Here is a 21,263-nt window from a genome sequence, read left to right as displayed (position 1 = left end):
AATGTTAGGTTGCTAATATGTTCCAAAGATCTTTCTTGCTCATCAAGTTTAGATTTAGTTTCCAAACTCACCAAACAGCCTAAGGCCCTAAACATCTCAGAGGAAAGAGTGCCACCTACTGGATCATGCCACATTTTAGTGCACTTCCAGTTAGAAAATAGGGGAAATTAAAATAGTGGTAAATACCAAACACACACAAGAAAAAAACTGCAGTGGTAGTATGTTCATAATGATTTAACTACAGTAGAGACAGACAAAGGAGCGAAAATTAGCTATCTATAAAAACTTCTCAAAAGTCTGTTTAGACTCATGCTCAAAGAAAACAGACTGATCAAAAAGTATGACTTGTCTGACAGACTAATGATTAATGTAATATGCATTTCAAAAGACACAGAAAGGATACTTGCATGACAGGGTGCTTTTGGATGGTTGTATCTTGTGAGAACTTTATTGAATGCCTAAAAGTTACTTATGTAGATATTGAAAATTAAAACCAACAGCTTTTTTTAATTTAAACTTACAGCTTTAATTGTGTAATTCTACACTCTGATATGTTTATTTTTGTTTTCAATGCAAATTACAAATCAAACAGCTGCAAAATTATATTTCTTAGTATAAACCTCTGAACTGCAGACCAACAGGGTAATCAGAAATTCACATAGAAGGAGTGCATCCAAAACCTTGGTATAAGCAACAGAAATGAAGTACAAAAAGATTTTTAGTAGGTGCAGAAAAACTACAGTTTTCTAGTTTATATTGTGTAGTTTAAACATATACACAACATATCTTTAAATTCAAATAATATATATTTTGAATTACAACTTACCAAGTACAAGAAATATCCACCAAAGCCAGTACTGTCCATTGAAATATCCAGTAAAGTAGTCTGAGAACTAAGACAAGGATTAAATACAATAACAGAAAAAAATTACATTTAATACATGTTAAATGCAGATAGTGAACTAATAAAGTTAATATAAAATTCATTGAAACAGAAAGTAAACAAGTAGTTCAAGAAGCTGCAAAATATAGCTTCTGTGTAATGTTTTTTATAAAAGGATTTTTAAACTCTTGTGAAAAATGTAATATTACTCATTTGATTCTGATACTTTCTATTAAAATCAATTACTGCCACGTCCTTTTCAATGTCTACCATGCCAAATGCACTACAGCAGCCTGCTGCTTTAGATATTAACACTAAAAGCCACATTAGTTTAATCTTATCAGACAGGGATGTTCTGCTGACCCCTCGAAAGAAGAGCTTTTGACCTTCTGTATACCCCCTACTGTTAATCGTTGCCAAGAGTACCAGTCCCATAAAGACCTCTAACTCATTAAAGTCTTTTCATTTTCAAACTAGATGCTCCAGCATTCAGTTCCCAGCAGTGAGCTAAAACAGCCAAATGAACCTTGAAGTGGTATTTCAACTGTTCCTGTTAGTGACCATGGTAGACAGTCTGCTCCTCTCTTTATTGTGGGAATATGAACAGGCAGCTGGAGGGCAGAGCATGATGGTACTGCAGACCCCTATCTTTTCCTTGGCCAGACTGCAGACTGCATGCTTCACTGATAAAAAGGCAAATCAAACAGCTCCAGAGCTCACTTCATCTCTCTCTCCACTCCTAGTTTCAACTCTAACTCTTCCCTAATAGTCACTAAAAGGGAACAAAGTAATTTGTACAGTTGTAGCAATTGAATAATTCTCTGTCCATTTCCAGTCCTGTTCTAAAGCCACTCAGCAAGCGTGATGCATACTACCACAGAGCTTGCCCAGATTATCATTGCCAGCAAGTTTTGTGCAATAGGTAAGCGCAGACATCAACTATACTAAAATGAAAATATGGGGTCAGATCCTAAATTGATGTAAATCAGTGGAGTGCTATGTATTTAGAGTAGCGAGGATTTGGTTTATGATCTCCATTAATATTTTTCCCAGAGCAGGAATAATTTTGATCGTTGACAATTGCAAAAGGTCAGTCTGTAACAGCATTCACTCCAAATAACTTTCTAAAGAAAAAAAGAACCCAAAAAATCAAATATCAAATATCCATGAAGGGTAGAGTCCCTGTTGGAACTGGACATTGAGACAGTTTTACAACGGCTTCAGTTATCAAATCCTTAAGATTCCCAGACGACTGGGCATGAGTTGCTTCAGACGCATAAAAATCATAGAAATGCAGGCAGGAAGACACTTGCAGAGGTTACAAATCCAGCCCCTGTACTGAGGCAGGACCAGAATAAACCTGCATTTACATGCAAGAAATGACACAATAGGCATTATTGGGATAATCTCAGGAAATACCCTTTGTAATTTCTAGGAAAAGGAAGATTTCTCCCCCTCCTCTTGGTTTTTGTAAAGTAGGTAAAAAAGACCAAAGTGCCATAAAGGTACCTAAAAGCCCCAAATCATCCAAAAGAAAATTCCACAGGCACAGAAACTGAGTCAACAGCTGTAGCCTGTCTGAAGAGCCACTTAAGTACTGGACAGGAGACATGAGTGGGACATATTGCTCCATTGCTCATATTTCTCCATTGCTCAGTGAGGAGGGAGAAACAGAAATGGGGAACTTGGAAATGGCAGAGATGCTTAATGACTTCTTTGTTTCGGTCTTCACAGAGAAGTCTGAAGGAATGCCTGACAGAGAATGCTGGTGGAAAAGGGGTAGAGTTAGTTTTTTAAATAAAAAAAGAACAAGTTAAAAACCATTTGGAAAAATCAGATGTCTGCAAGTCACCAGGGCCTGATGAAATGCATCCTAGAATCCTCAAGGAGCTGATAGAAAAGGTAGCTGAGCCGTTAGCTCTCATTTTTGGAAAGTCATGGGAGACAGGAGAGATTCCAGAAGACTGGAAGAGGGCAAATATAGTGCCCATCTACAAAAAGGGGAATAACAACAACCCAGGAAATTACAGGCCAGTCAGCCTAACTTCTGTGCCAGGAAAGATAATGGTGCAGGTAGTTAAGGAAGTCATCTGCAAGCACTTGGAAGGTAGTAAAGTGATAGGGAACAGCCAGCATGGTTTTGTAAAAAACAAATCATGTCAAACCAACCTGACAGCTTTTTTTGATACGATAATGAGACTCGTAGATAAGGGAGAAGCAGTGGATGTGGTATACCTAGACTTTAGTAAAGCATTTGATACTGTCTCGCATAATATTCTTATCGACAAACTAGGCAAGTCCAACTTAAATCGCGCTGCAATAAGGTGGGTGCATAACTGGCTGGCTAATCACACCCAGAGAGTAGTTGTTAATGGTGCTCAATCCAGCTGGAAAAGCATAACAAGTGGGGTTCCGCAGGGGTCTGTTTTGGGACCAGTTCTGTTCAATATCTTCATTAATGATTTGGATATTGGCATAGAAAGTACGCTTATTAAGTTTGCAGATGATACCAAGCTGGGAGGGGTTGCAACTACCTTGGAGGATAGGGTCATAATTCAGAATGATCTAGATAAATTAGACAAATGGTCTGAAGCAAACAGGATGAAGTTTAATAAAGATAAATGTAAGGTGCTGCACTTAGGAAGGAATAATCTGTTTCACACATACAGAATGGGAAAAGACTGTCTAGGAAGGAGTACAGCAGAAAGGGATCTAGGGGTTCTAGTAGATCACAAGTTAAATATGAGTCAACAGTGTGATGCTGTTGCAAAAAAAGCAAACATGATTCTGGGATGCATTAGCAGGTGTGTTGTGAACAAGACACGAGAAATCATTCTTCGGCTCTACTCTGCGCTGGTTAGGCCTCAGCTGGAATATTGTGTCCAGTTCTGGGCACCCCAATTCAAGAAAGATGTGGAGAAATTAGAGAAGGTCTAGAGAAGAGCAACTAGAATGATAAAAGGTCTGGAGAACATGACTTATGAAGAAAGGCTGAAAGAATTGGGCTTGTTTAGCTTGGAAAAAAGAAGATTGAGGGGGGACATGATAGCGGTTTTCAGATATCTTAAAGGGTGTCATAAGGAGGAGGGAGAAAACTTGTTCTTCTTGGCCTCTGAGGAGAGAACAAGAGGCAATGGACTTAAACTGCAGCAAGGGAAGTTTAGGATGGACATTAGGAAAAAGTTCCTAACTGTCAGGGTGGTCAAGTACTGGAATAAGTTGCCAAGGGAGGTTGTGGAATCTCCCTCGCTGGAGATATTTAAGAACAGATTAGATAGATGTCTATCAGGGATGGTGTAGATAGTGGTCGGTCCTGCCGTCGGGGCAGGGGACTGGACTCGATGGCCTCTCGAGGCCCCTTCCGGTCCTAGTGTTCTATGATTCTATATTAGGGAGAGAGAATATTGCATAGTGCTACAGACATGTTTGACAATGATGCCACATTCAAGGTAACCACATAAGGTTGCCATACATTGATAGGGAATCCTTTAGTGTTGAAAACACCAATAGCTGCTGCAGCCATTGGGGCAGCCTGGAACTGGGAGGGCAAAAAAGATGGCTTAATGCCCTCATCCACACCCTCCTTCGATTGGATTGGAAGCTCCATGCTGTGCCTCTGCATGGGTGCTGCAGTTCCACAGATTCAAAGTTTAAGCCCAGAAGAGACTGAGGTCAACTCATCTGTCCTGCATAGCACAGGATGTTAAATTGCTCCCAGTTAACCCTATATTGAGCCCCAGAACTTGTGCAGTGAACTTAAGCATCTCTCCCAGAGCAGCCTCCAGGAGAAAGATTTACCATTTCCCTTGGCAGATTGTTCCAGTAGTGAAATATTCTCAATGTTAAAAAAGTGCCTTTTTCCCTCCCAATTTGTGCGGCTTGGGTTTCTTACGTTATGCCTTTTCCCACCGAAATTAAAGACCTTTCATGTGTGGCATTTTTTCCCTTACGGAGACATTTATACACTAAACAAAGCACCTTTCAACCTTCTTTTTGATAAACTCATGAGTTTGAGCTCTTTGAGTCTCTTCCTGCAAGGCATTTTCTCCAGTTCATGAACCATTTTTGAAGCTCTTTTCTGGACACAGCTGAATTAAATCAAAATCCTTTTTAAAAAGGTACCAGACCTGGAAGGAGTATTCTCGTATTAGTGTCCCCAATGCCACAGAAAGAGGTAAAAGTCATCTCCCTGCTTCTAGTCTGCAGTGTAGGACTGCAGTAGCCCTGTTCGCCATAGTTCTGCACAGAGAATTTAGGTTAAGATGCTTGTTCATCATAACCCCATAATCCTTTTTAGACTCCCCACTCATACAGGTATAGGCCTCAATATTCTCCATGTGGTCTGCATTAAGTTCTTAGATGTGTAACTGTATTTCACTGGATTAAAACATACTGTTTGAAAGTACCCATCTTGCTAAGTGACTCTCTGTGTAGGTAATCTAGATATATATTAGGAATCATTTTAGTCCATGGCTTAAGCCCCACAGGATTATTTGCATGTCCCTTCCAAGTCCCTTTTGGCATACATTCTGGATATTCTTGTTATCCACATAAACATCCAAACCATTTCTGAATATTGCCAAATTCTTGGCTTGAACAGCAGACTGTAGCAGTAAGTTCCACAGTGTTGTTTTTCCCCTTTTTTCTTTTAAGTGTTTCTCTTTTTAAAGCAGAGTTGGGGACACCTTGCACCCACCTCCTTCCCAAGGCCCAGATCTGGCCTGCTGGTTGCCTGGAGGCCAGCCCACAAGCCTCACCACTCTCCTCTACCCAGCATCCAGCCCATGGGGGTGGGTAGGGCCAAAGCTTATGCACAGGAACCAGGCAAGCTGCGACCAGATCTGCCCCCCACTGGGCTCTCCCTGCTGGGGGCAGTAAGCCACTCCTCCCTTGGGGAACAGCAATGCATGGCTGCCTGGACAGGCCAGAATTCCAGCCACTCAGAGCAGAGGGGATGGGAGGAGGAGGGCAGTGCATGTGAGCAGCAGGGGAAGCCTCTCCAGCGAGCATTTCTCCATACTGCCATTCTCTCAGCCAGCAGGGTGAGGGGGGGGCGTGTTGGAGGAGGGAGCAGCAGCAGCATGTGGAGGTAAACACACACCTCCATGAATCACCCAGGCCCTTACCCCCAGGGTTCAGGAGCAGACTCCCTCTTCTACCCACCCCCTACCCTGGCACCCTTCCTCCTACCCAGACCCCTCACCGCCAGCCTACTAATAACCTGCCACACACTGCCCTCATCCCAGTCCTGCATCTTACCTCCCAACCCCTGCTCCAAGTGGCTGGAATTCTGGCCTCTCCAGGCAGCCATACATTGCTGTTTCACAACCCCAACCTGCTCCTATACCCTCTCTCTCACACTCAGCCCTTCACCCCATGCTCTGACTGAACTCTTCCCGCCACCCAGACCACCCACCCTTAGCCTGTTCCTGCATCCTCCCTCTCAAACCCCCTTCCCCGCCCCCCAATTTTGGTCCCACTCCAAGTCCCAAGCAATCTTATATGGCCTGGGGAAAGCCGTGAACCTCAGTCCTCCATTCCCCCACCCGTGGTGCTGGTGTGCGAATGATGTAAGGTGTCTCACGTCAGGAGCCACATCAGTCGGGGCGGGGGTGTGTGTGAGTCGTTTATGTAGCTCCCAACTGATTTTTCTGTGTGTCAGTGGCCCCGCAGGCCAAAAAAACATTCCCCACTCAATTTAATACCTCCTTGTTCTTATATATCCTCTTTTCTCTCCTATTCGCTGTTGTAGATACTTCTCCCATATTGTCTCCTCTTAGTCGCCTTTCCGATAATATAAATAATCAAGGGGGAGAATCTAAAAAAGGAGATGTATAAGCAAGTACCCAGTGGGACAATTAAGGTCTGTTCGTGGCGTATGTGTCACTTGATACTGGGAATGTCACAGAAAACAGCAATGGGGCTATTAAGGAAGGGGAAAAAGCCTTAAGATAGCTTCTTCATGTCCCAAAAGCTCCAAGGAGACCCTGAATCCTTTAAAAAAAAGTTCTCTATTATAGTCTATATAAAAACCAACAAAATGATTTATGTGCCCTCCCGCCCTGCAAAAAAAAATTAATCTTTAAAGGTGCCACAGTACTCTTTGCTATTTTTGCCGATACAGAATAACACGGCAACCCCAAGACATATTCTGTGTAGGTGCTTGAATGCCACTGATTTAACGGTACATAAGAACCTAAGCTACTTCTGCATCTTTATTTCATTTCTGCATAATCTTACACAGTTAAATCCTTTTTGATAAAAGCAGGAATGTGGCCAGTTAAATTTTTACAGCAGATACAAAGCAACTACAACATTCAATAATTTACATATTAAATGATAATAAAAGCTGTTAAGTGAATAAAAACAAGCAAGTTCACTGGCAAAATTCTGCAATTTCCATTTTAGTAAATATTTTACTGCATTTACTGTTAAATATTAGATTAATAAGTTGATAAAAACCACTTTAAACTATATTTTAAAGAAAGTAAACACCATGAAGCAGTCTTTCAAGTATCATTTAGTAGAGACACAGGCAAAAATTAACAGTAAAGAACCTTACCCGTACAATGAGAATCCATTTGATGAGCGACAGCCCAAACCCACAGATTGCACCATACCTTCCCGCTATGGTGTTTGTTATACAGAAGGATAAACAAAACCCAATCCAGTTGAAAATAAATGCCACTAAGACCAAGAGAAAACAGTAGCTGTGTTAGTGACTCACATTTAGCCGTACAAAATAAATGTACCTAATGTACTAAAAAGCAAGTATATTTACATGGTTACAAGTTCTTTTTAGTATTTGTGACAAAAATAGTATCCTTCAGAAATTCAAATGTTCTGAATGGTATACACCTTAAAAAGTACACTAGACAACATCCATCAGACAATTATTTTAAACAGAGAAGAAAGCCAAATAAACGTAGATTCCCTGACTGGAAGCTAAAGAACCAGAGGAATGAACACCATATAAGCACTATGAACTGGATAAATGCATGAAGTTACGCATTTATCTTACAACTATGAAAAGTGTAGCAAGGTCAACAGTACAAAAAAACGCCATTATTCAAACTTTTGACCGATTCTACAGAGAGATATGCCTAATCTGGATTTAAAAAAAAAAAGTTTATTTTGTTCTATAAATCTACTAGGAGATGTGCCTGGCATTGTTTACATTCTTAAGTTTAAGTTTGTTTTTTAAATAAAATGAAAATGCACATGCTTTACTGAAATGATTGTATTTGAAAAACTATTTTTATTAAATTAATTCCTTTACAACATCTGAAATAAAAAGTGATGGTTTCAGTTTAATCTTTTTAGTAACTTTTTAAAGTGGGAATTCCAGCAAGTGTATTTTTAAATCCCTATAAACTCTTATTTGTTATGTTTTAACCAAAAATGGTCTATAGTCAAGCTGATATCCAATGATACTCTTTTCTAGTTTTCAAACCGTAAACATCTGTGACAAAACAGAGCAGTACTCAAAATTTCTTGGTGCTACCTCTTTCCTGTAAGGTTTATTGAGATGCAATCCTATTCCAGGTTCATCCTATTATTCTGGCTCATCTTGATTCAGTCCCTTTCAACATTCACTTAGTTATGTCAATTCTGAAGACTATACTTGACTTTGTGATTCTGTCTTTTTCCTATATCAGAGGGGTAGGCACGTTAGTCTGTGACCGCAAAAACAACTAGCCCTGTGGCATCCTACAGACCAACAGATGTTGTGGAGCATAAACTTTTATGGGCAAAGACCATGAAAGCTTCTGCTCTAAAATATCAGTCACTCAATAAGGTGCCACACGACTTCCCCCTCCCCGCCTTTTTTTTTTTGTTGTGTTTTATGAGAAACAGTTCCATGTCATGCACATCCTGCTTTCCAGGCACAAATAAAACCTTACAATGCTTAAAGTTATGCTACGAGGAAGATGTATCCCTAATGTAATGGTCATTTTCTTATTAAGAACTCCTAACTTATAAGAGCAGATGGATACACTCTAAAATATATAGTAAACTGATAAAATGAAAGAACAAAACAAAACAAAAACCATATTGGTAGCCTGACATATTACAAGAACAGGGCTCTGCTTGATCACCATAATTTGATACCAGTGAAATACTATACCAGACCCTGGCCTAGCCGGGGGGGGGGGGCAGCATAAAATGCTATCTGAAATATATCCTTCAGGTAAATAAATTACATTTTCATAACACCTTATTTTTGTGGGAAGTCAAAAAAAATCACTGCTTAAATTTCTCTGACTGCTGTCACTAACAAAACAATCTAATCAACATGGATAAAAAACCTTATATTTCTGCTTAAAGAAAATCAGATGTTTGAGTTAGATTGCTCTGATTACAAAAAAAAAACAAAAAAACAATGAAATACTAAATTTCTAATTTAAAAGTAAAAACAACACTTACAATTGAATCTCATCACAAGCATGGTACACAATACACTTACAGCCTCATAAAAATGAGTTAATCACTCTAGTCTGTCCAGCCTACTTACTAGTTCTTGCTTCTTGAAAGTTTTGGCCTTTCAATTTCTGCTTCTCAGCAGACTAAAAAGTAACATGGGCAACAAAGGACAAGATGGATAGGACTGTTTTTGTTCTATGCTAATATGGCGGTGGACCTGGACCAAGCACAGCAGAAGAATTAGTTAAGACACTGTCTTGGATAATATATAGGAAATGACAGAGGCAGCACACAAAAACAATGGAGTGGGGTAGACAAAGAAAAAGGGAAGACGCGCTTCAGCACACACAGAGCTTCCTCTATCTCCCGTTTCTCCCCGCCCCCACCCATCCACCCCCTTGCCCACCCACACTTTTGCTTCAGAAAAATTGTTGTGGCTTCTGGAAAAACAAGCAGTCATCCTATGGCAATTTAGACTAAGAGATCCTATCATGGAATGTTTTGAAGAAATTCATCCCTTGGGGGAAAAAGAAAAATGTGTCAAGTGTAAGCAGTGCAAGAAGAAAATTCAGGGCTTAGTTGCAAAAAATGAACCATCCTAAGGAAAGCTACTTATTGTGGTGGGAATTATGTTGGTATGGTCAAGGGGATCAACTTGTTCGTAACTTAAATAATTCACTTCACAATGCATCATTCTTCGAGACTCTTGCTATGCCTTTTGGTAGAAATGTGATTTGGCCAATCAATTCCAGAGTTGTTTGCTGTGTTGGATGTTGATAGAAAGAAAAAAAAAGTTTAGCTTAGCTAATCCCTATGGCTTGTTTAATTAGTTAATGAGGCTTAACATCTACCACTTAAATATACAATACAGAAAGCCACTGTAAAAGAAATCTAGAGTTGCCAGTTGCCACTGAGTGTCATTCTTTTATTACATAATACGTGCCCATTATTTTGGAACATCATGACCACATATCATAATAGTGATGCCATTAAGCCTATTTCTTCTTTCCCATAATGCATCTTTCCTAAGGGAAGCCCATTCTAGACTTGTTTCCTCACAAAACAGAAATCCAGGCCAGTTCAAAGGGGAGACCATAGAGGCAAAGTCCATCTCCCAAAATGCTTACTTAGCTTAGGGAAAGAGATATGTAAGGTTAGATACCAGCTGACTTTAAGCCTCAACGACTTATCCATACAGGGTTGATTTGAGATGCCTTCCTGATTACTGTCTAGTACATTTATATTCAAAGTGAGCAGTCTTTCACTATCTAGAATGGCTAGCCATAAACGAAATCCATTGCAAAACAACACACTTTACACTGTAACTCAGCAGACTGGAGCTGTGAACAGAGACACTAAGAGAGGGAGTTAGCCTAGTAAGCATCCAAAGAGACCTAAGATGAGAGAGGCATTAAGGGGTCTGTGTTGTGAGCTGGTGGGGTGAGTAACCATGTGCCTGTCTGACCAGTTTGTTGAACTGGTGCTAGATGAAGGGCTGTTTTGACCGCAAGTTAGTCAGTATGAAAACTGACTGTTTGAAAAGCGTGAACTGGGCCTGCTTTGTTCCACTTGGACCTTGACTGACTGACCGGCTTGCAGTTCAGGCTGCAGTTCACTGGCTTGCACTTGAAGCTTTCAGTCAGGTCACTTGCTTCAGCCTTACAAAAGCAGCAGACTGAGCAAACGGGGTGAGAGGCAAACAGACAGACAGTTACCTGGAAGAAGCCTCAGAGAGGTTGTGGGTTTTTTCTGGAAGTGGGGGGTCCTTCTTTCTCTTCTCTGCTTCAGGGAACAATATGTACATCTGAGGAGTCTACAAACACTGGTCTCTACATTCGAAGAGAAGACTGGAGGACTAAGTACCAAACCTGCCTTCCACAGAGAAGATGAACACTTTTTGGATAGAAGTCAACATTTCATACTGCAGGCACCGCATGCAGGAGAACCAGACAGGGCAGCACAGAAAAAGCAAGGTAACTGCAAGCATGGGACCTGCAGAAGACAGACAACTCAGGTATTGACAGACAACTCAGGTACTCAGATAGAAATAAGTAACCATTTTCAGGCTCTCGCCACAGATACTAAAAGGGAGAATGCTTTCAAAAAGACCTCAGAGGGAAGGGATCAGCAGGAGACCCCACTGACCAGAAGGCCTGGGATGCATTGTCACAGGGATCGGGGTTCCACAACCTCCACTCCCAAGAGGATGAGATGGGCTGGCGACTTGCTCTATGGGAATCATCCATCAGCCATCCTGACCACAAAACTAAAGAAGCGTGCTGCTTGCCTGGAGCTAGAATTCAGGACATGACTGTGAGCTTCCTGAGACTGGTCAATCCCTTGGACCACTACCCCTTTTCTACATGGGAACCAATGATACTGCCAAGAATGACCTCAAGTGAGTCACTGCAGATTATGTGGCACTGGGAAGAAAGATCAAGGAGTTTGGGGCACAACTTGTGTTCTCATCCATCCTCCCTGCTGAAGAAAAGGTCCCAGGTAGAAATCAAAGAATTTTGGAACTAAATGAATGGTTGTGCAGATTGTGTCAAAGAGAGATGCTGTTCCAGACAGAAGGATTGATAAGAGATGGGATCCACCTAAGGAGGACTGGGGAAGAGCATTTTTGTGGACAAACTTGCAAACCTAGTGAGGAGGGCTTTATACTAGGTTAATCAGGAGATGGTGACCTAAGCCCTGAGGTATGTGGAGAAGTGGGATACCAGGAAAAAACAAGGAGGAGGGTGCAACAGAAGGACCCCTGAATACTACTAAGAAAGCAGAGCAATTGGGTAGTTAACTTTGGTGTGTGTACACAAATTCACGACGCTTGTGCAACAAGCGGGAAGAATTGGAAGCCCTGGCACAGTCAAGGAACTATGATGTAGTTGGATAATGGAAACTTTGTGGGACAATCATATGATTAGAGCACTGTCATGAAATGGTATAAACTGTTCAGAAAGGACACGCAGTGAGAAAAGGTGGAGGAGTTGCACTGTAGGTTAGAAAGCAGTATAAAAAACAGGTGAAAAGCCCGTTGAGTGTCTTTGAGTTAAGGTAATAGGCGGGAGTAACAAGGGTGATATTGTAGTGGGTGCCTACTATAGACAACCACATCCAGTGGATGAGGTTCTCTTTGGACAATTAATGAAAGCTGCCAAATCACAGGCCCTAGTTCTCATAGGAGACTTTAAAAATCACCTGTGTATCTGCTGAGACACCAATACAAAAATAATCCAGGTGTTTTTGGGAAACGTTGGGGACAGCTTCGTGATGCAAGTGCTGAACAAACCAACCAGGGGCTGTGCTCAGCTTGACCTGCTGTTCACAGGCAGGCGGGAATTGGTAGGGGAAATAAATGTAGGTGTCAACCTGGGCAGCAGTGATCATGAGATGGTAGAGTTCATGATCCTGACCAAAAAGAAAGGACTTCAGCATAATATGGACACTGGACTTCAGAAAAGCAGATTTTGACCCCCTTACCTGGGAAGATGTCATGGTGTGGGGGAGTCCAGGAAAGATGGCAGTATTTTAAAAGAAGCCTTTCAGAAGGTGCAGGAACACACTGTGCAGTATGAAAAGCAAATATGGTAGGCGACCAGCTTGGCTAATACAGAAAATGTTGGTGAGCTTAAACACAAAAACAGGGAGCTTACAGGAAGTAGAAATTTAGACAGATGACTAGGGAAGAATATAAATATATTGCTCAAACATGCAGGGCTGTAATCAGGAATGCCAAAGCACAACTGGAGTTGCAGCTGACTAGGGAGGAGCGATAGTTTGTGTTTCCATATGCATGGGTATTGGAGAATCGGGGATTACCAATGACGGGGAGGTACTGGAGAAAGTGGAAGTTGTAGTAGTAGGGGTCTGACTGAGATCAATAATGGAGGCAGAATTCATAAGAGACAAGGAAATCTCTGGAAAACCTCACGCCTTGCAGCATTAGGTGCATCCTCATGGAACCTGGTAGTCTGACGATGTGAAGGTCTGCAGTACAAAGGAAGGTATGAGAGGCACCAATGCTTGCTTGACTGTCAACTGCAAGACCAAAGACGCAGTCAGGGCTGAACAAATTGCCAACTTCTTCTGGCTGAAATCCCTGGAATCTGCCAGCACAGCTATTTTGCTTCCATGGTACTGAGCCCTTCAGTGGGCACTGTGGAATTTAGATCTGCTCAAGGACTTTGATTTACAGCTTGTGGCACAAAGACCAGTCAAAGCTTCTGTGGAAGCCTCTGAGGGGAGCACAGGGTTTTTAGCACAGTGTATCTCAAAGGTATGTTTTTTGAAGAGATTCAGTATTCCTCTAAGGAGACGTCTTGCCCATGTCACTTGTAGGTCTCCCAGAGGCTGAGGGGGAACAATGGTTCCTTGGAAGCCACTCTACTGGGATGTTGCAAACGTGATCAGAATTACATCTCCCTGTGCCTCCAGGCACATCTCTTAGAACTAAAGAAGATTTTGCACTTATGAGATTCACAGATGCTTTCAGACATGATACAGTGCAAGATGCCATGACTGACTTGAAAAGGACTCCCAGCAAGTGAGGCAACATTAGGCAAGTACTGAGTAGTATGTATGCTCCATCTTTGGCCAACATATTCGGGGAGAAATTTGGGGCAGTTCAGCTTTCACATTTCTAAATACTCTCAGCATGGAGCAAGAGAATGCCTAGACTTGATGGCCAGACCAAACAAGCAGCGGTTCCAGAAATTTCTAATTGAAGGCACATTGGGTGCACATGCACCTCAAGCAGATCACCCAGAGGGACAATACTCAATCAACAACTAGCCACTCTAATTGTACTCTAGAAAAACTAGAAAACACACACCAAAACACAACTAGGAACACCTCCCTGGGCATTCCCACAATTTCTATCATGTGCCATAATGCCTCACTGCATAGTGCTTTTTTCATGTTGTTCATTTATATTCCTTAATCTCAGCATTTCCCTTTATAACTATGTGCCAATCTTCTACCAGTGTTTGTACAACCTGGGTCTATTTGGTTAATTCATTGTTCGAAATTCCTGCCACGATATTCAGCATTACTAATCCTGGCTCTCTCACATTTGTTCATTTCTACCCTTACACCTTACCTTATTTTTGGGTAACATATTTGAATGTGGAATTCAAAGCATAATCAGTCTAACACTAAGATAAGATCCTAAAATGAACTCAGCTGGAGATGCAATTTTGCTATATATTGTGGATGAAGGAAAAAATCATCATCAACCATGGGCTCAGCGCCCATTGGTGTCTGTATGCCTCTCCCACTATTTTCTTCCATCTTTCCCTGTCCAGTGCAGAGTTGCTTAGTTTCTGTAGACTATCTACCCATTCTCTGTGGGGTCTGCCTCTCCTAGTCAAATCATCCATTATGCCAAATACCAGGACCTTGATTTTTTGTTCCTTCTGCAAATATGACCAAAGAGCTGCAACTTGCATTGTATAACGTTCTGCAGTAGGTACTCTTTCAGCTGTATCTTCCTACATAATTCCTCATTGGTGAACTTCTGCGCCCATCCTATTCTTAGCATCTTTCTATGACAAGTCCTATCAAATGCCAATATTCTTCTCTTCGAATCTTTCGTTATCACCCATGTCTCAAATCTGTACAACATGCTGTTGAATAAACACGTTTTCAAGACACTCAGCTTCATTCCCAAGCTAATTGCTTTGCTTTTCCATGTTATCCATCACCTTCAAACTCACTCTTGCTTTCTCTCTTCTAGTCACCATTTCCCTCTTACAGTCTAGATCATGTTAATTTTGCTCCCCATATATGTGAACTTCTCTGCTTTCTGCAGTTCAATCCCATCTACACTGATCTTCCTTCCTATTTCCTTATCTCTAAATACCATTGTTTTTATCCATGTTCATAATCAGTCCATACTGCTTCCCTTTCTCATTTAGCACCTGCACCATTTTCACTAGCTTCTCCTCATCTTCCTCAGTGATAACTATATCCCTTGCAAACCTCACGTTAATTCTTTTCCCTTGCACAGATATCCCTTCTACCTCTTCCTTGATCTTGTCCATCACTCTCCCTAGATGCATGATGAAGATTCTCAGCGATATCAGATCTCCTCGTGTTGTACCTCTACTCGTTCTAAACCAACTTCCCAACCCTCCACACATTCTCACCTCTGCCGCTGCAGTCACCTTGAACAACTGATATTGATATCCTTGAACACCTATCAGTCTGCTATCCACTATGTAGAAGTCCAACACTGCCCAAGTCACTTCCTGATCTATACAGTCAAATGCCTTGTGAAAAAAAAATGAAAGCAAGCATAGATGTTCTTGTTCTTTTGTTGAACTTTCCCCGCTATCAATCTTAGCGCCACTATCTGCTGTATGGTATTTCTATCTTTCCTGAACCCTGCATGCTTGTCTGCTAAATGTTCTTCTATCTGCAAACTCTCCATCAGTATCATCATCAGCACCTTGCCTAGATGACTCATAAGGACAATCATTCTGTAGTTTTTGTATACCAATGCACTTTCTTTCTTGTGTATTGCCAGCAGCATGGATCTTGTCCATCCCTTAGGTGCCTTCCCTTCTTTCCATGCTATATTACATAGTCAGTGTATTTCCTGAGTCATACTTTCTCCACCCTACTTAATCATTTCCAAGACTCTTGTTCTTCAGTCTTTTCACTGCTCTACTTCCTCCTTCAGAATATCAGTCTCGCTCTCAATGCTCAGTGGAGATAAGTTTCAGAAGGAAAAATTACACAATATTTACTTTTAATTTATGCCTATATTTGCTGTCCAGCTAGAAAGCTTCTTAAATGTTTTACAGCATAAAAATAAGGTGCTATTTAATTCCTGTCTCAATATTTACATGGCACAAAGGCAATTAGCATCAGCAGTTGCTTCTAAAAACCATGTATGTATTCTTCATTCTGCTGTCATTTTTATCTGTATGAAACACCATGTACAACCTACCATTGCCTGTATTTATATTTCTACAAGGAAACATGTTTGCTTATATAGAACTCCAATTGTATGTTGTTTTTTTTTAAATGTACTAGCACTAAGGTTTTTTTCGACCCATTTGTAAAATACAGACGTGGACACTAGATGGCTTCCAAACATGACTTTCGATGCAACTGAGGAGTTTTACCACTAGATGGTATCTTCAGATCATATTCTGAACTCTAGCTCGACAGTAAAGAGCTTATTTTATCTATATCTGTTTTAGTGAAACTGAGATAATGAACGACCCCGTTGACATTATACTTAAAACTTTAAATTGACAAGTTTGGTTTCCAAATTATAACATAATGCTATAAGCTTTAATCAAGTACAGGGTCCACCTACACTGCACACTTCTTTAAATGCTATCAACACATGCACTGCATGAGCCCTACCAATATCAGTGTAGATGACTAAAGCAAAACCTAGGTGAAGGGAGTAAGGAAACACTTGAACCCCACAGGTATGTACCCTACTCATGAAAGCAGTATCTCCAATTCAGCATTATTTTTAGCAGTGTAATTTACCTACTGCTTCAGTCTTTCCCTGTCACAGGGAATGGCTCTAGCTAAGGGAAGAGCAATAGTTTTTGATGCAAGGCCAAATCAAGAATTTGGAAAGTGGTTAAGGACTCACTATTCCATGATATTAATGGAGCAGATGTGGGGTCTGGGATGGAGGCTGGGTGCAGAAGGCACCTCAGAGTAAGGTACTGGGGTGCAGGAGCGGGTATGGGTTCTGGGAAGGGAGTTTGAGAGAAGGAGATTGTTGTGGTCTGGGACACAGGACGGAATGCATGGCGCTGGGCTATCACCTAGGGCAGGGGATCAGGTTCTGGGAGGGGGGATAGGTGTAGGAGTGATGGGGCAAAGGAACTGCGGGAGGGAAGGTCTGGCATGCCAGAGGCAGGCTCTGGCCAGAAGCTTTACCTGGGGAAATCTTGGCCAGCAGCTCTACAGGGCCCTGAGGCAGGCTCTCTGCCTCCTGCAAACCCAGTCAGCTCAAAAACTGCTCTCTACGCCAGCTGTCTGTTCCAGGTGCTGAAGCCATTGGGGGTGGGGTGTTGATGAATTCATAGGTTGCTCCCACTCTCTCAGCCCCTTTTGTCTGGGAACTGGCCAATGGAAGAAGAAATATTTTGCAAGGGGACAGGAAATGCATATAAAGCCCTCCCCTCCTCCCCCTCCACTATCCGCAGCAGAGAACTACATGGAGCAGGAAGCCACTTAAAGAAGAGGCTGGCTGCTCTGTGCCTTATGTGGCCCACTGGTCAGATCTTGCCCACCTGTGCTCTAGTAGCAGATAAAAGGTTCAAATGGTCAAGTCTTTCCCTTTTGCCTACATCCACCAGGGCCTTTCACGGAAGCATGTTGCTACACAGCACATAATGGCTGTGTCTACACGTGCCCCAAACTTCGAAATGGCCATGCAAATGGCCATTTCGAAGTTTACTAATGAAGCGCTGAAATGCATATTCAGCGCTTCATTAGCATGCGGGCGGCAGCCGCGCTTCGAAATTGACGCTCCTTGCCGCCGCGCGACGCGTCCAGACGGGGCTCCTTTTCGAAAGGATACTGCCTACTTCGAAGTCCCCTTATTCCCATGGGGACTTCGAAGTAGGCAGCATCCTTTCGAAAAGGAGCCCCGTCTGGACGTGCCGCGCGGCGGCAAGGAGCGTCAATTTCGAAGCGCGGCTGCCGCCCGCATGCTAATGAAGCGCTGAATATGCATTTCAGCGCTTCATTAGTAAACTTCGAAATGGCCATTTGCATGGCCATTTCGAAGTTTGAGGCACGTGTAGATGTAGCCAATGGATGCCACCTATTTCTTACTATGGCCTGTATCAAAACATACCTTGCACATCACACCCAGTGATGTGCATTTTCTTCGGCAATATTGTACATGACCCTGTTATGGCAAACTACAAGAAAGTGATGTATAGGGAATAAGTCAGAGCAATCTAATTTTACATACAATTGAGCCTGCCCCCTCAAGGCTCTTACAGATCTCATCCTCCTTAAGTACCCTTTCCTCTACTTCATCCCATTCCGCTGTAACGTAACCATTTGCAGGTTTTTAAACAATTTCCTTCTTCCCTGTTGGTGTTTAAACTGGTCTTATTTTTGTAGATTTATATTCCCCCTTAATTACTTGTCTACTTATTGAACTCATTTAGTCTTCTCAGGCATTACTTTAGCCCTAGTAATTCCTTTAACTCCAACTTTCTAACAAGGAAGTACTCAGAACTCAACACCATGTTCTGTACTTTGTATTAATTTGTACAAAGCATTATTGAGGTTTCATGTGTTAATTAAAATTTATTCACACAAACACCCATTTACACATGCAGTTACCTAAGTGTAAACACAACTTCTCCAAATGAACACAAAGTAAACACACACTTCCATAAAGACTGTTACATATACGCAGTTTCGAAAAATAAGCTCCTAACATGCCAGTCTCAAATGAAGGAGCCCAGCTATCCAGAAGTACATTTTCTGAATAACTGAGAGTTTATCTCCACTTGTGGCAAAAACGGTGTCTACATATGTATGTAGTGTAAGTCGCTGCTTCTTTATATGGTCAATCTTGGCATCACTGAAAACATTCAGACATTTCTCAAAAGCAGAAACATTCTGCATGCCCAAAGCTGACTAAAGTTTTTAAGCATGGAGTTTTGGAGATATACAGACAATGTCCCAAATCTTTGCACTGCATAACCCATGCTTTTTCTGTATGCCTCTATTTACTAAAATGTTACCAGCTTTGAGCTAACAAAACTAAATCTGATAACTCAGAGGAACTTCATGGTTTTACATCCACTGGTCACTAGATCTAAACAAACAGTTGTCACCACTGCTGACAACTCATCCAAGGATGTTTTGTTACCAGTAACAGCTTGTGCAGAAATATGAGCTGTTACCGTACCACCACAAACTTGTACTAGATCTGCTGAAGCTAGCACGCTAAAAACAGTGGTGTGGACATGGCTGCAAAGACAGCAGTTTCAGTTAGTCTCTCAAGTCCAACCCACAAAACTCCCTGGGTCCAAGCTTGAGTGGCTAGCTAGAGTTGCAACTTACCCATGACCTTAAAGACCCAGATCTGTTTGCTCAGAAGCCGAAGCAAACTCAAAATTCTGTAGTCCAGCCACCATTTAAGAACAAAGAGCAACACAGAGTGCACATGATTACATTTGCAAAACTATATGGTTTATGCATACAAAGCTTTATCATCTCACACGGCAAACCCCTGAATTGGGTACCGAATGCTTAAAGGACATGTAGAAGTGCTTAGTAAATGTGGTAGCTTTCATCATCCAGCCAAATCAAGAAGTTGTCCAAGATATAATTTATAAAAGTAATCCAATTCAAAGGAAAGATGATAGAATGTGATTCATGTAATCAGGATGAGTTATTTAGCTGTAGACTTCAAGTCTGATACATGGAAAAATTCACTGCACTATCACTTTTAAGTGCTTATGAGCTATGAATGCTTCATCAGTGATGTAGATTAACTTTTTTTTTAATCCAAGGTAACATTGGAAAATAGGTAATTAGTCCTTCTAAATGTAATTTATAATGGAAAACTAATCAGGCTCATTTACACATTACATATCTGATTGAAAAGAAATGATGTACAGCACAGTTTCAGTGAATGTAAGTGCTCAGGCGATGTTCACAGCAATTGGCAGAGTATCTGGAAACAGTGCTTTACATTATTCAACTAGTTATCATGATTTAAATTGATATTTTTACATACTTAAATTAGTTCGACCTGAAATAAAATTAATACTATTTAGGTCTGATCAATCCTTCCATTGCTATTTAGTTCAGTAGGCCAATCACATAATAGTGTACTAAAGGCAGGATTTTCAGGTAGAAGAGTAATTAATCACAATTTTGCCATCCAAATTTTTAATACAAATTAGCAGTTCTGCAGCTCTTAGAACTTTAGGATGCAAACCACACTAGTATCCTGATATACCTGAGCCTATGAACTGAAGAGATGTTCAGACCTTTATCTGTGACAAGTGAAAGTAAGTTTTAAACACTGTTCTCAGAAGAGACTGGGGGGGGAGTCCCCACAACGTACTTGCTTTTTCTTATAGATATTGTTTTACACCTGTATACAAGCAAAAAAAGATTCCGTTTGTTACGGTGTATTCATGAAGTTTACTGTGGTTATCTTTCCTAGTCTGCTTTTCCAAAGGATATTACACACCTCAAAACATCTGAGCTATAAAAATAACTTACTGAAAAACGCCAACATGAAGATACCATCATTGCCCACTCTAAGCTGATCTGCATCACTGAAATCGTCCCGAGGTGGATATTCTTCTTCCTGGATTTACAGGTTGCGGACATTTTAGTGAAGGAAAGTTAATTTTAGGCTAATGCATTGCATTGTAGATTTAAACTGTTAATTGTATTTTTTTAAAACAAGTCTGTTTGCTCACAGACCTACATAAATGAAACACAGCAAAGTACTATTAAATCCATTAACTATATTAAAAGGAATTGTATTGCTTGCCTATGATAAAGCCCATGTAGCAATGAAATTTACCAATGAACTTTGGAGGAAAAACCTGGAACATGTACAACCAAAAATGATGCATTCAATTTAAATTGAGCTACAAACCATTATTTGAGCAACAAAATTATGTTTATCACCAGGAAAAAAACATCTCAAGGCAATTCCTCTGCCCTCAGCAACAGTTACATGGATGAGTTTAGCTTAGTCTATTTTAACACAGCCTACCCATGTACTCCAAGTAAACCAAAAAATTAAAAAGAAAAATTGCAGTGTACTTGCCAATCAAATACTTCAGCATAAGAGCTAATGCCTATTTTCACTGTTTGTGCTATTTATCCTCAAGTAACAGGTAAATGTTCTTAAACTTGAGAGTCTCTTTTTAAGTTAAAGGAATTCACGTTTTTATAGAAGCTAATAATATTTACTATATTAGTA

General features: G+C 41.0%; 1 protein-coding gene across 1 annotated transcript in view; it reads right to left on the bottom strand.

Moving 5' to 3' along the window:
- NDFIP2 (Nedd4 family interacting protein 2) overlaps positions 1–21,263 on the bottom strand; it is a 72,946-nt gene that overhangs the window by 7,720 nt on the left and 43,963 nt on the right. The window contains exons 4-6 of the mRNA XM_074989123.1: positions 20,549–20,636; positions 7,446–7,570; positions 827–893 (exon numbers count right to left, since the gene is read on the bottom strand). Of these exons, the coding sequence (XP_074845224.1) occupies positions 827–893; positions 7,446–7,570; positions 20,549–20,636 (280 nt within the window). The remainder of the gene's footprint in view (positions 1–826; positions 894–7,445; positions 7,571–20,548; positions 20,637–21,263) is intronic.

This window comes from Carettochelys insculpta, chromosome 1 (genome assembly GCF_033958435.1).
Source record: "Carettochelys insculpta isolate YL-2023 chromosome 1, ASM3395843v1, whole genome shotgun sequence".
In the NCBI taxonomy this organism is placed as follows: Eukaryota; Metazoa; Chordata; order Testudines; family Carettochelyidae; genus Carettochelys; species Carettochelys insculpta.
The sequence above is the reverse complement of the archived record's forward strand: the minus strand, read 5'-3'. Positions and strand labels throughout refer to the sequence as shown.